Consider the following 13,330-nt stretch of genomic DNA (forward strand, 5'->3'; position numbering starts at 1 on the left):
AGAAGCATTTAGGGGCTGGCTCTCAGGCAACTCATTCACCCAGCTTTCTCTCACGTGCAAACAAGTCCAAAGATGCAGCTGGTGTCTCTTAGTGTCACAGCTGCAGCCAGATCTGGGGGCTCCCAAGCACTCAAAATACTTGCAGCCGCAGTTTCTACCACAGGAAGTAGTACAGGCTAATGGACATGGGTTTGCGAAGCACATTAGCTGAGACTGAGAACCTGACATCCATGCTATAGATACATGTTTCAGGGGTTTTTGCTTTGGACTGCTTCCTCTAGTCCGGACCAGCAGACTTCAGTGCCCTTCAGCACCCAGAGTGCCCTAGGCGAGCTCCTGGAGTGCATCTTCTGTTTTAATTTTATTCCAAAGTTATACAGAAAACCTAGAAACTCAATCTTTTTTTTTTTTTCCAAACTATGGGAGGAAAACACATCTTTAAGATGGATATTTCAAAGCAAAAGATGTCCAGGAGTCTCCACTAACAGCAGTATTTGGATACTTCCAACAACTATTACTAATTGCTTGTAAAAGTAACTGCAGCCAGGGAATAGGAACACCTTTTACAAGGAAATTATAAGAAACACAGATGAATACTTCCATTGTGAAATATCTGTTAGAAATAAACTCCGTTTCTAATTATAAGAAAATAATTATATTATTATTAATAATAATAATTATATAATATTAATAATAATAATTAATAATTATAATTAGAAACTCCGTTTCTAATTATAAGTCAAAGGCACCACAGATGGCAGGTAAAAGCAAACAAAGCACATACCTTGGCTGTGTCTCTGTTGGCTTCAGGCAGCAGCATGATCAGCAGATGCAAAGCCTGTAGCTGTAACTTGATCTTGGAGATTTCTAAGAAAATGAATAATTAATATTTTAAGTCCCAATTACAATTGGTTTGTGCTAAAAGCCTTGCTGATCAATTGTGTTAGAGACACAACAACCACTAGTCAGTTGAGACCAGTATGTTTAAATACAGATTAGCAGTAACCTTTTTGCCAAATATCATACACTCAGTTTGATGAGTGGGTTTTTCCTCATTGTCTTGTGTCTTTCTCATAGAGTGAGACAATCCTATATAAAATTCTGCCTAAATAACAAATGTTCTATATTTTTCAGCGTTAGCCAGTTTCTCTTTGGTATCATCATGAGAATGTGTTGTACATGGACCTTGCCATTGTAATCAAGTGTTTTCTTCTTTCAAACTAGAATGGGTATTTGTTTTCATAAAATTTTCAGACTGATATTGTTGAGTAATTTGCTGAACCCATGCGCCCTTACACTCAAGCTTGATTGCTAATAACGTTAAAAGTTTTTGTGCCTTCTAGGAACAAATCTAGCACTCTAGATAAAGCAGAGCCCTGTGTCAGTAACAAAACATCATATTTTCAATGGTTGGTATATATTCATAAGGTGTAATTCTCCATAGAAGAGCTGGGGTGGAGAAGATGGGAAGGGCATACACTAGCTCTACCATTCACTTCCATTCAGGGTGGATGAGAGAGGTTCAGGGGAAAAAATGGAGTGCTGGAAACAGTGTCTTTTATTGGGAATAAAGTCACTTTCTTCTGTGCAGATCCCTCCTATTCAGTCGTTTCTCCCATGATAAACGACTGTAACTGCATGCAGCCTGGGACTCATAAGGAGGATGCTCAGGTATGTGAAGGTTACAGGAAGGTGCCAACTCTTCGTGCCTTTTAAAACACCTCATGGAGACACAGAAAACTTGGCTGTAAACTCGTAGAAAGGTTCTCATTTTCCTGTACCAACTGATGGAAGCACCAATAAATGCACCATCCTGATACTCTCACTCTATCTGAACCAAAGTGAATTTAAACTAAAGTCAATAGGTATTGCCAAGTTCTACTACATCCTTCATTGAAGGAAAATGAACAAAAAGTACCAAGAATGAGATGCTATGTGTACACTGAAAACAAAAACAAACTGTCTTCCTTAAGAACATATATTTTTGTATAAATATTCTGATCTCAGCATAAACTTTAAGAAAAATAAAACAGATCTAATAAAATATTAACTAAAGTGCAGTGATTTGAACTTGTCTTGCAGAAATTTTCATCTGTGAAATCTATAATTTCTGTGAGTCAGAGTCTATATATGAAAGACATCATTGCTCAACCATCATTTGCTCACAAGGTTCAAATCTCACACTAAATAGCTGCGTCAGTCACAAAATGAGTCTATATTCTTAGCTAAATACGCAGACTTTTTTCCACCTGAGAAGGAAAGCTTGCAGAAAAATTAAATGTTTAGGCAATGCAGTTGACCTCTGTACTTAAAACATTTCTGCATTTCATCCTGAGCAGTTTAACTCCTTTTCCACCTACTTTCTACTAATGTGATGAAAGCAGGTAGATATTCTACTGTGAAGAGAGGGCTTGGGAGTTCTCTTATAAACATTTTCAGCAGTCCTGCTGCATCATTATTTCGTACTTGGTCCCAGTCGAAAGTGTCCTCGTAAAATTTTGCCTCAAGTTCTTGATGGAGATTCTGAAAGATAGAAGAAAGCATCTGACCCTTAATCATTGCTTCTGACTTGACCGTTTGAGATCATTTCATAAACCTTATTACAAACAACAGCGTACACCATAGCTGAGTTAAAGTAGCCCTAAACCAGTAGTAACAGTCTCGATACAGTAGCATGGAGTTCAGAGCAGACTAGCTAATCAAATGCCTGGGGATGTTTTGCAAACCAGGCTAAATCTTGTTTGTCGTAGCTAGATATCTGCCAGTGAGATATTTGAAGAAGTTTACAGCAAGATTTCTTTGCGCAATGTAGACTTTGAAACAAAAAAGTCAGTTGAATCAGGTTTTTATAACAATTTTTTTTTTAATTTAAAACACTCTCCACACTCTCCAGAGGCTTTGACCCTTAAATCATAAAGGATTGGAATATTCTTCCTTATTACCAGTTAACTTGCTAGAGAACCTGTTGGTATTTTATTCTATAGGCCTTAAGCCCGTGATTTTAACCTCAGGGCTTCTTGTCTTTAGACAGGTGGGGGGTTTTAAAGATAAGAATCATTAGATTTGATTACTTCATAGAAAAATAAAGGTATCAAATCATTACTGTCAGAAAATCTCCACTTGATACAGGCCAAAAAAACTCCTAAAAATCTAAGAGATATCTAAGCTAGAATCCACTTTAATCCACTTATTCTCCAGTGTCAGCATTTTGCTTGATAATAGAAGTCTATTTAGTTTTGGAGGCTAACTAATCAACTTTTTGTGCATGCGTGAAGGGAAATATTCAGTAATGTTCCAAGTGGGAGGAGAATTTGGCTTCAAATCCAAATTACTCTTTGGAAAGTGCAAACTCGATCAAAAATTTGTTGGGTTAATATGATTGAAGGAGGCTGTTGTAATACAAGGATATTAATAAATTATGCCGCTTCCATAGTTGTTACTGGCCAAAAACTTTGCCTTACCTCCATTAACTTTGTTACTGTCTTCCATGAGACCATCTAAGAGAACGTAGATCTGTAGCTGACATTCCGGTTTCAAAGCATGGTTTTTTTTAATCAAATGTTCATTATTATTATGCAAAAAAATTAGTCATTTCAGAGAGAAAAGCTTTTAAAAAACGAAGTCTGTTTACTGTTCCTCACATGAATGGAAGGAAATTACATATCAAATCTGGTCACACATAATGAAGTGAAATAGTTGGCACAAAAGGAAATACAAAGTCATTCAGGATTTTATGTATAAAGTTACAATCTCATTTTTATTAGCACATTTTACTGGTTGTAATCTGTGCTATCTCAGCTTCCTCTGTATTCACATCCCTTGCACATAATCCATACAAATACTTGGAGTAAATTCTCTCCTGATAACCGACTAGCAAATGTGGAACAGAATTCCTCACCTCATCAAAAGCACAAAAGGAAAGAAACTCCTCAATATTTTTCTGCTGAGAATTGTGAAAAAGCCTTAGAAATGGAAAGCAAGATTTTTGAAACATATACACTATATACCTATCTGTACACAGGCAAGCTTTACACTTTACGTGTGTGTGTGTGTGTGTGCGTCTATAAACACACATATTTTTATGTATGCATCTAAATATTTTTAAAAAATACTTTTGTATAGCAAGTTTTTTTTTTTTTAATTTAATGAACCCCACCGTAGACTAGCATGCATTTTTAGTTTTTTGGAGCTTTTGTTACAAACCATAGACTAGAGAGAGAGGAAAACCTGTATTTATTTTTTCTAGTCTTTGTTTCATAGAAAAGTAACCTTTAATCAGTTCCATATGCCTTTTATTTCTCCAAACTAGACTGAAATAAAATTGGAATGCCCTCAAATCCTAATGTCATAATAATGTATGAAGGCTTTGAAGGATGAAATCTGACTCTGCTTTGGAAAATCTTCTCTCTCTTGCTGGTTGGCTCATTGGACAGACATAAATGAATCCAAAACTCATATAATTTAAAACTGTCGTGTGGGAAGTTTAACTTACCACCCAGTAAAGGAGAGTTACACACGCAGAAACTCATGTCTCAAAGCAGTTCCCTGGATATAGTTGTGAATAAAAATAAGAAATAGTACAGATACAAAGAATATGAAGATGCAAAGAACAAGGAAGTCATTTAATAAGGCAAGAGTAGAGCCCTGCTGTGTAATCTCCCTCGGGATGTTAGAAAAACTGGAGATTTTATGAAATAATATTTCAAGTATTGCATGAAAAAATGAGGAAGTTGAAAAGTACAGGCCAAATTAGGGGCTCCCTTCTGCAAGATGTGGCACTTTGCAAAGTGTTGAGTGCTTTTATCAGTCCAGACTGTTAAAGGGAGTTGGGATGCTACTGCCTATCTTTGGTGCGTGTCACATAACGCCTCTCTTTCTCATATGGTGACTTTTAATGACCTCCAGCCCACCAACATTTAGCAATCCACAACATTCCTCTTTTCTCCTTTGTGGCTGCCACCATGTTGCAACTGCCTGCCTTGGATAGGAAAAACAGTTTTCTTCTGGATGAGAAAGTGGGAGGTTATCGCGATGAGAAGTCGCTTGAAGTAGACCAAAAAAAAAAAAAGTGGGAAAGAGGTAGACATCATTAAGTCCAGAAAAAATCTAAACTTCCTAATGATTTAAAGAGGATAAGGCATCTCAGACAAAGGCTTCCAGCTCCTAGCATGAAGAAGGAGTTAGGATGGAGAAACAACAGCAGCTCTTACTACACTGCAGTTACAGATATGAGGTTATTGGGCATGAACTGCCCTGTGTCCATAGCCAGCAAATAGGCTTCGAAAATTTAGTGTTCTAGGCTGTCAAACTGGGAATGCAGCCCAAATTTCTCTCACTCAGGACATGAAATTGTAATATCACAGAGGATAAGTGAGAAATGAAATCACACAAAGGTTGAAGTGACATGGAATAAAATCTTTATCTTGCGTTTGCTCAGTTTGGCAGCTCTGGATTTCTGAAATAAAGTAGAGATAAGATCACAGCAATTTTGGATGACAGAGATAAACTGAAAGGCTCTCTCAATGTTTAGTGGAGAGAAATTGGACTAAATATCAAGTCTATGCTTTAAATAGAACATTAACAAATGCAAAGCAATAGCCCACATGTTCTGTGATTTATTGGTTCCCAGGAACCAATCTGACCTTTTGCTAGTAGGAATGGAAATGCTGATCTATACACATCAGTATCTATGTGCAGGGTGTATTTATGTGCACTGTACTATTTTACACAGAATCTGTGCCAGGAGACAGAAAACTGGGACGAGCATGTACCTTAACTCTTGAAGCAGATCCAGGCACTCGAAGAATTCCTTCAGTTTCTAAACCTGTTTCCTCAAGCTTGAGTAACAACTGAAAAAAATAACCCGGAAAGATAATCAGAAGTATTTAAAAATACTGTTAACTTTTTTCAATCTAGGTGTCCTTGAAATTAATTTGAAAAAGATACATTTCTATATAATTGGCTAATGAAAACAACAGAGCTCGTGTAAGTAATCATTCCTAATTTGACTTCCATATACCTGACCCTGAAATACGGAGCTGGAGAGTACGGAAACAGAATAACACACTAGCCCCTTCTATCCTTGACTTGAGACTTGGCACTGCTGTGGAACAAGTAACATTTATATGTTACTTGTCATGTGTTAATAAAAGCGCAGGTATATAGGCTAAATCACAATGGTGTTTAGAGGGGAAATTTAACCTCTGAGACAAACGTTGAGAAATATCTCACATCGAGGAGCACCAAGAGAGGACTATAGGTAACATATGCTTCTGGGAACTGAGAACTCAGATTAGAAAATGATCCCAGGATATTTTATTTTTGAATTTTCTGTGAATAGAGGCATAAGCTTTCCATTTAATCCTGTATAAAAATTAAATAGGTTTTGATTTAACAGAATGTAAAATGAGCAAAAAAAGAAAATAATTTCCCAGTATTTATTCACATAGCTTTGGATTTTCACTACCTATTCCATTAGATTCCTGCTGTAGCAGTTGGATCCTTCTGATTTCCTATCCTAACTTGACAGGGAAGCTGGTGGAGATGATTGAAAAGACATGTAAACATTCAAGTTATATCAGTCTTAAATATATCAGTGGTCACGGTCTACCCCCTGACACCTTATCCTGCTTCCCAATCTGTCAGTATTTACAAAGAAATTTATTGTAATTTGAAGTCTACGTAAATCTGTGTAGTTCTTTGTGTGCTTGTGCTTGTGCGTGTCCAAGGCATCCACTGGATGTCACTGTATTGTCAAGTGATTTATTTAAATGACATCTTGTCATACAAACCTTAAGGAGAAGATACCACTTCCAGTATGGAGGTAGTATCTACAGTTTGAATTCATATGAAATTAAAACTCCTGAGAGAATTTCTTTCTGCTCTTTCTGCACCCACACACCATTTTGCATGGCTCTGAAATTCAATGAGAAACGGGAGCAGAAAGCCAGCCATCAGTGTCCTGATGTTTCCTGCATGGTACCATATAATTCCAAAATTGGAAAGAGGTCCTTATGATAGATAAAATACACAAAAGGAGCATTTTTTTTCTCCATCTCATGAAGTGTTCAAAACACAACATATAGACAGAAAACTTATAGACAGCTTGTAACCTGTAAAGCCTTAATCTTTTACCTGATTTGTGTGTCAATGCTAATCACGGAAATAAATGTCTGAGTGGCCAAACTGGTTGTGTTCTACTCACTTTTTGGAAGATGAGAGGAACTTTTATGCCAGGAACCTTCTTCTGATCGTTATCCAGCAGTACTGTGAGAGGGACTCCAAAAAGACCATTTTCTTAAAAAATAAAAATAGCCAAAGTGAAAGAGAGAACATACAGCCTCAAACACGTCTTCTTACCAACTCTGAGAATTGCCCAGATGCCCGCAGTGCAAACACCGTGGTGCAGTACCTCGTCCTTTGATTCTTTCCATTCTGTTCCTCTTCAGTTCCACCCCCAGAGCGTCATAGAAGGCTGTTAACTCAATCAGGGAGAGGTAGCGGATCTTCTTCATGTCCTCAGGAGAAAGGTCTCCAACGTCTGTCAACCCAAACCGGCTTTTCCGAACAATGAATTTCTGCAGTAGAGATGGGTTGAATATTTATTTATATAAAAATTACAGTGAGTGAATTTTGTTTTTGAAAGATGTCCATATGTAATAGGAAGACCTAGTAAATCACCAACACCAAAGAGCTGATCTGCACTCCTATATATTGGCATGACATATTGACATAACCTTAGACAATCTGGAATGTAAAACTGAGCTTCTTACTCGTTACGTTCACTTGAACTTTGGTTGGTAAATTTTGCTGGAGCAGAGATGTCAACCTCAGTATCCCAGCCATATTCCAGTTGGGAACAATTAGCTACATTCTAATTAAGCTTTTGCCCAGTCTCCACTGGATATAACGCTTTGCTTTGTTTCTGCCTCTCCCGGAAGCTGATGAAGTAGCTGACGCATTTCACCACAAATATAGTCGTATATCAATGATGGGGAGGAGGCAGGGGGGAAGGGGGTGAATCCTTATCTGTTTGCTTCTTAGAGTCAATTTTTGAGGTCTTACGGGAAAATGAAGGCTAAGTATCTAAGTTAAAGTCCCAAAGCAAAACCTCTTAGTCCTGCTGCTAACCTGCCGTCTACTGGCATATTTTATTACTCAAAAAGCATTTAGGCTGAGAAACAGGACACCTAACAGCTAAGAAATAATTTATTCAAGTAGGCTTCATGCATCTTTCACATGAACTAAATGATACTTAGCAATTTTGGGGGCTGTGAAAATGTTTATATATTTTAGAAACTGCAGCAGCATGCACTGGAGTCAGCAATGTAGCATTATGCCATAAACTTTTGCGCAAATGTGAAAAAGAACCAAGACCTATCAGTTTTTGACATAATTGTTGTAAATAATAACAATGCTATAGTAAAATATATGCTTCTCAAAGCAGTGTGGATCTTGGTATTGTAATTTAAACCAGTAATTGTTAGTCATAGGTATAAATAAAAAGCATTACAAATCATCTCCTCCCTTTAGGGAGCTGAGTGGAAATCAAGCCTTTAGGAGTGCTTCGCTTCTGGGAATTTCAGCACAGTCCTCCCTTCTTATTAAACGAATTTGGGCTCAGTAGATTTAACTCATCTCTTGATAAAGCCAACCAAACAGATCAAGAAAAAGGCAAACAAACAAAAGAATTTATCACAGACCAGAATTCAGAAGCAAGAGAAGACAAAGAGGAGCTAGATCACATACGTCTATATCACATTCCACATTGCCTTTCAAGTAGGAACTAGTTTTAACTAGAGGAGAGAGCGTAGGGTATGGAATTACCAGTTTATACAATGTATTACCAATTTTAGGCCAGAATCTTCCCTCCGTAGAATGTGACATTTCCACTGTTACTTTTAAGCTGAGACTTAATAATGCAAGTAAATCTACAGGGAGGACAGTCTTCCAAAGATACATAAAAAGCTAAAGAATTTCTATGTATTTTTGTGTTCCATTGATGCAAAAAGCCCAGAAGCAATCAAAGCATAATAAATCATTTTGAAAATAAGAAAAAAACTGCACAGTATACATATGTTTTCTGAGAGGAGGGAGAAAAAAAACATAGGCAATAATAAAGGCTCTTTGCGAGCGCACTTGCCAAGAAAAAATCCCAGACTCTCCATAACAGATTACAAAGAACAGCTACGACGATTTTCCATGGTGGCTGGTTGTCTGCTAGGGTCATTATGATGTGATACAGTGTTAACACAAGGTTTGCGGCTGTGCCTCTTTGTAAGAAAAATAACTGGAAAAGACACAACAAACAGTGGAGTCATAACATTATGCAGTATTGAAGGTGGCTTTGGTATTCTGAAATTAAATTACTAGCATTTTGGATAAAGATCGTCCCTGATACTGTTTGACGTATTCTTTATATGTGGAACTATACAGTGTACTTAGATGGGCTTAAAACGCATACTGACTTTTAGATCTGTAATATCTTTGACTGAGTCACGTGGATCATGGTCCCATGTTGGGGAAATTACACATAAGACTGTGAGGGAAGGAGTGCGGTTCTGGCACTTCCTTCTCGGAGTCACACAAGACATGACATTATTTAATGTATAATGTCTCTCCCTGCAGCTCATCCATCAAGCTGGCCATATGACTGTACCAGACCTGCCCTGGATGCCACACTAACAAGAAGTTGTGACATTATGTAGACTTCAGTCTGTCAATTCTGGCCCAGTTGGAGGATGAGGGGCGGAAGGGATAGTTCTTCTTCAGTGTGCAGGCATCATTCTGTGTAACAGAGCAAGAAGTGATTTTTCACTAGTGCCCATTACAGTCTGAGCTACTATAGGGAAAGAACAGATACCAAGAGTGGCAGCACATGAAGTAAGAGAAATGCCAATGTCAACAGCTACAATTATTGGCTTTATTTAGAAAGTCTTCCTCTGTGATCATCTAGTATATTTCTCACATACTCTGAGCACTCAGAACATTGCTCTCCATGCAGTTCACCTTAAGCACATTTCTGGCCTTTTCTAAAACTAATCATTTATTCACCTATAGGTCCATGCTCCTCAGTGTAGCACCTTCTCTTCCCTATTTGTCACCGATCTCCCTCCTTTATCATCCAGAAAGTTAGCTCCACAGCAGTTGCAGAGAATAATTTGTGTGTGTGCGTTGCAGTGAAGGCTAGGGTCCTAGGTTTTCTACTACAAGGAGCAAGAAGGAACCCTCATTTTGCCGTAATCATGATGAATACAGAGGTATTATTATTCTCCTCAGGGCACCAAGCTTATTCCCACCACAAAACAACCAGACACACTAAAGCACAGCTGCAATCTGTTTGGTATCTAGTACTCCTTTCAACAGGAAAGCTTACTTCTGCATCTCAAGTCCTTCATCCTTAGTGGGGCCTGAGATAGATAGACAAATGGATAATTTGCAGTGAATTCAGTATCTGTGTGGACAGCAGCAATTCTGGATTAGTTCAGGATCTCAGGATACCATAACATTCAGGAAATGCTTCCAAACAGTTAACAGCTATTTCATACATTTCACTAAAAAGGTGGTATCTAGAGCACACACCTCATGCTCCCATTTTCAGTAGCGAAATTGTGAAGGCTGATGGAAAGAGAAAGTTATCTAATGGCTTCAAGGAAGAATTCAAGGTAGCTGCATAACCAGTCAGCGCATGTCTAGTTGGATGAAAAGATATGATAAGCTTTCCTTTAACTTTTGACATAGTAACGCTTACATCATAATTGTGCTGACTAGTAATTGGAGACAACCGAGCAGCAAAGGTTTGCTTTTCCCCTATGGCCACAAAACAACTTTAAATTCATATATTAACAAATCTGTGCGGGAGTAAAGTACGAAAGCAGACCAAGTAACGAAAATGATTGCTAGTATTGCTACCAGTAACTTGTCTTTATTTCCAGGTGAAAAATGTGCAGACGATGCTGTTTTTGTGGACTGAGTTATACAGACTAATTTGTGATGGGTACAAACTAAGCCCATGCTTGAAAATCCCGTTTATCTTTGGTGGCCTTCTGGGAATCAGAGACGTATGAGGTAGGCACCCACAGCAGGAAGTCTCTGCGAAGCACACATAACTAAGAAAATCTAATATGTCTTAACAGCCTTCAGTGTGCTGGAGCTATAAAGCAGGAAATTAATGGGTTAAAGAAAACAACTGAGGAGATATTCAGAGAATAAACTTACAGGCAAAGCGGAGTCGTCCTTTTTGAATCTCTGGTTTTTCTGCCATTCTCGGGTTTTTGGAACGACTGTAATGGACTCCGAGAAAGAAACCTCGTAGGAGAGCTCTTCTGTTACCGATGGGCTGCCTTTATCTAGTCCACAGTCTAGACAGCTATTAGCTGAAAACAAGGGAAACTATATATGAACACTGAATGTATGTTGGCTTTCAGTACAGAGACATTAAAATTTTGACAAGGATGACAAAAATCTTGAGAAAGTAATAAGGGAAGTGCTTCAAAGAGGAATTTCAATGTAAAACACAGCATGTTCCTGTTTTGTCTGGAGGAAATAACCCCTTGGAAATAAAATCCCTATTTTCATTTTAGATTATTTTACTTGTTGCTTTTCGTGAGAAAGACAGTCAAGCTGTAACTTCCTGTTTATCAGGAACTACCAAGTTTTTGTACTCTGTCCTTGTCTATCCAGGCCAGGCAAACTATGTTGGTACTTGTGTAATGAACAATTAAAAATAAAAGTTCCTGACAGAAAATGCTGTCGACACAGTTTCTCAGTTTCTCAATAAGTTGACTTATTTACACTCAGAACACATTGTGTGTATATTTATATATACTCACATACATAGGTACTCACATTTCCCACAGTTGCTACTTTAGGTGTACAGGACCAAAACAGGACTCAATGTACAATCTTCTAGTTTGCAAAACACTAGTTCTACTGGAATTTCTGATAGAGATTGTGAAACAATTTATTGCTGTACTCTAAAATGTAGTTGCCTCCTGAAATTAATGGGTGCCACAGGACAATTTTTCAAATCAAGTAGCGAGTACAGAAATACTCTATTGTCATGGAGTCCAAAGTGTAATAATATGCATGAGTTCCAGTGGTGTCAACTTTCACGATTTATCTCCCACATCTCAGGACATTTTAAATTTTTCCCTTAAGATCCAGCTCCTAGACTCATGCAATTCGAAGATAATCACAGCTTTCATTGAAAGTGAAGTAAAATTTCAGCCCCGAGGACTGCAGCATTCAAAAGCCATGGAAATCAGAAGGTGAATTAAAAATTTTTACATGTTTTATAAACATGTGCATGTCCCATGATTTTTGAATCTTTATGATTGCAGATACAAGGACTTTTGCAACACCCTTTGTTTTGGCACAAATTGAAATTTGGGTATAAATAAAGCTAAGTGTGTTATTAAATAATTTACAAAATAATGTTATGCTTTTAGATCCCACAAACCTGGCTTCTGAACTGTGGCCTTAGATTGCAGCCTTGTGTTATATATTATCTAATGGCCAAGCCATTTTAAGATATTTTCCATCCCTCCTTCTCAGAGCTGGTACCACAGACCCTCCACTGTGCCCCTGGCAATTTACTCCCCATCTGTTCTAAGATAATTGCTTGAGCAGCAGAAGTATCACCAGAACAGTGAAATGATAGGGCTTCTGCGACCAAGGAAGATGTTTGTGGCACTATATCTATAGGCAAAAGTATAAGGGACTAATTTAGAAACTCCAGGATTAATATCCCTTTAGGTAAGTCCTGAAAAACAGTAATGGGATGAGCTTTCAAAATAAGAGACAGTCATTCACCTGGAAAGCTGCTGACAGTTATTTGGATGCTAAGTAGGGCACAGTCACGATTTTTATTAGCACTGCCAATCACTGCCAGGGCAGTGTCCAAACTGACACCATTAGTAGACCAGAATAATAGGGGAGAACCAGAAAAATGATGAATTTCTAACTTTACAATTTCTACAGTACTGGAGAAGAAATACGAAGGAAATACGCATCTTTCTTATTATGATTCACAACAAGAAAATACGCTGCTGACATATTTTGGGCAAATTCTTCATCGTGTTGTTTAGAGGTTATTTTTACATTCCCAGCACTGACAGGATCAACACTTCTTAGACTTCACTGCCTCAAGGGCAGGAGTCGGTGTCTGTACAACATCAGTTGTGAATGGAAAACTTTGGTTCTTACATGACAATAAGCTGATAATGATCTTAAGAAAATATATTCAGCATGTCCCCAATGCAAAACAGGGGACTGACCTCACCACCACAGACGGATCTTTCTGTCTATAATTTCTAGGAGGAAGTGAACA

General features: G+C 37.9%; 1 protein-coding gene across 4 annotated transcripts in view; it reads right to left on the bottom strand.

The window, feature by feature from the left end:
- The window catches only part of ARHGAP28 (Rho GTPase activating protein 28), a 77,785-nt gene that overhangs the window by 11,597 nt on the left and 52,858 nt on the right, over nucleotides 1–13,330 (bottom strand). For all 4 annotated transcript variants that reach the window (XM_009667118.2, XM_009667119.2, XM_009667120.2 and 1 more), the window contains 6 exons: nucleotides 11,218–11,375; nucleotides 7,412–7,577; nucleotides 7,205–7,296; nucleotides 5,772–5,849; nucleotides 2,361–2,523; nucleotides 785–867 (listed from right to left, as the gene is read on the bottom strand). In XM_009667118.2, the coding sequence (XP_009665413.2) occupies nucleotides 785–867; nucleotides 2,361–2,523; nucleotides 5,772–5,849; nucleotides 7,205–7,296; nucleotides 7,412–7,577; nucleotides 11,218–11,375 (740 nt within the window). The remainder of the gene's footprint in view (nucleotides 1–784; nucleotides 868–2,360; nucleotides 2,524–5,771; nucleotides 5,850–7,204; nucleotides 7,297–7,411; nucleotides 7,578–11,217; nucleotides 11,376–13,330) is intronic.

Source organism: Struthio camelus, chromosome 2 (genome assembly GCF_040807025.1).
Source record: "Struthio camelus isolate bStrCam1 chromosome 2, bStrCam1.hap1, whole genome shotgun sequence".
Taxonomy (NCBI): domain Eukaryota; kingdom Metazoa; phylum Chordata; class Aves; order Struthioniformes; family Struthionidae; genus Struthio; species Struthio camelus.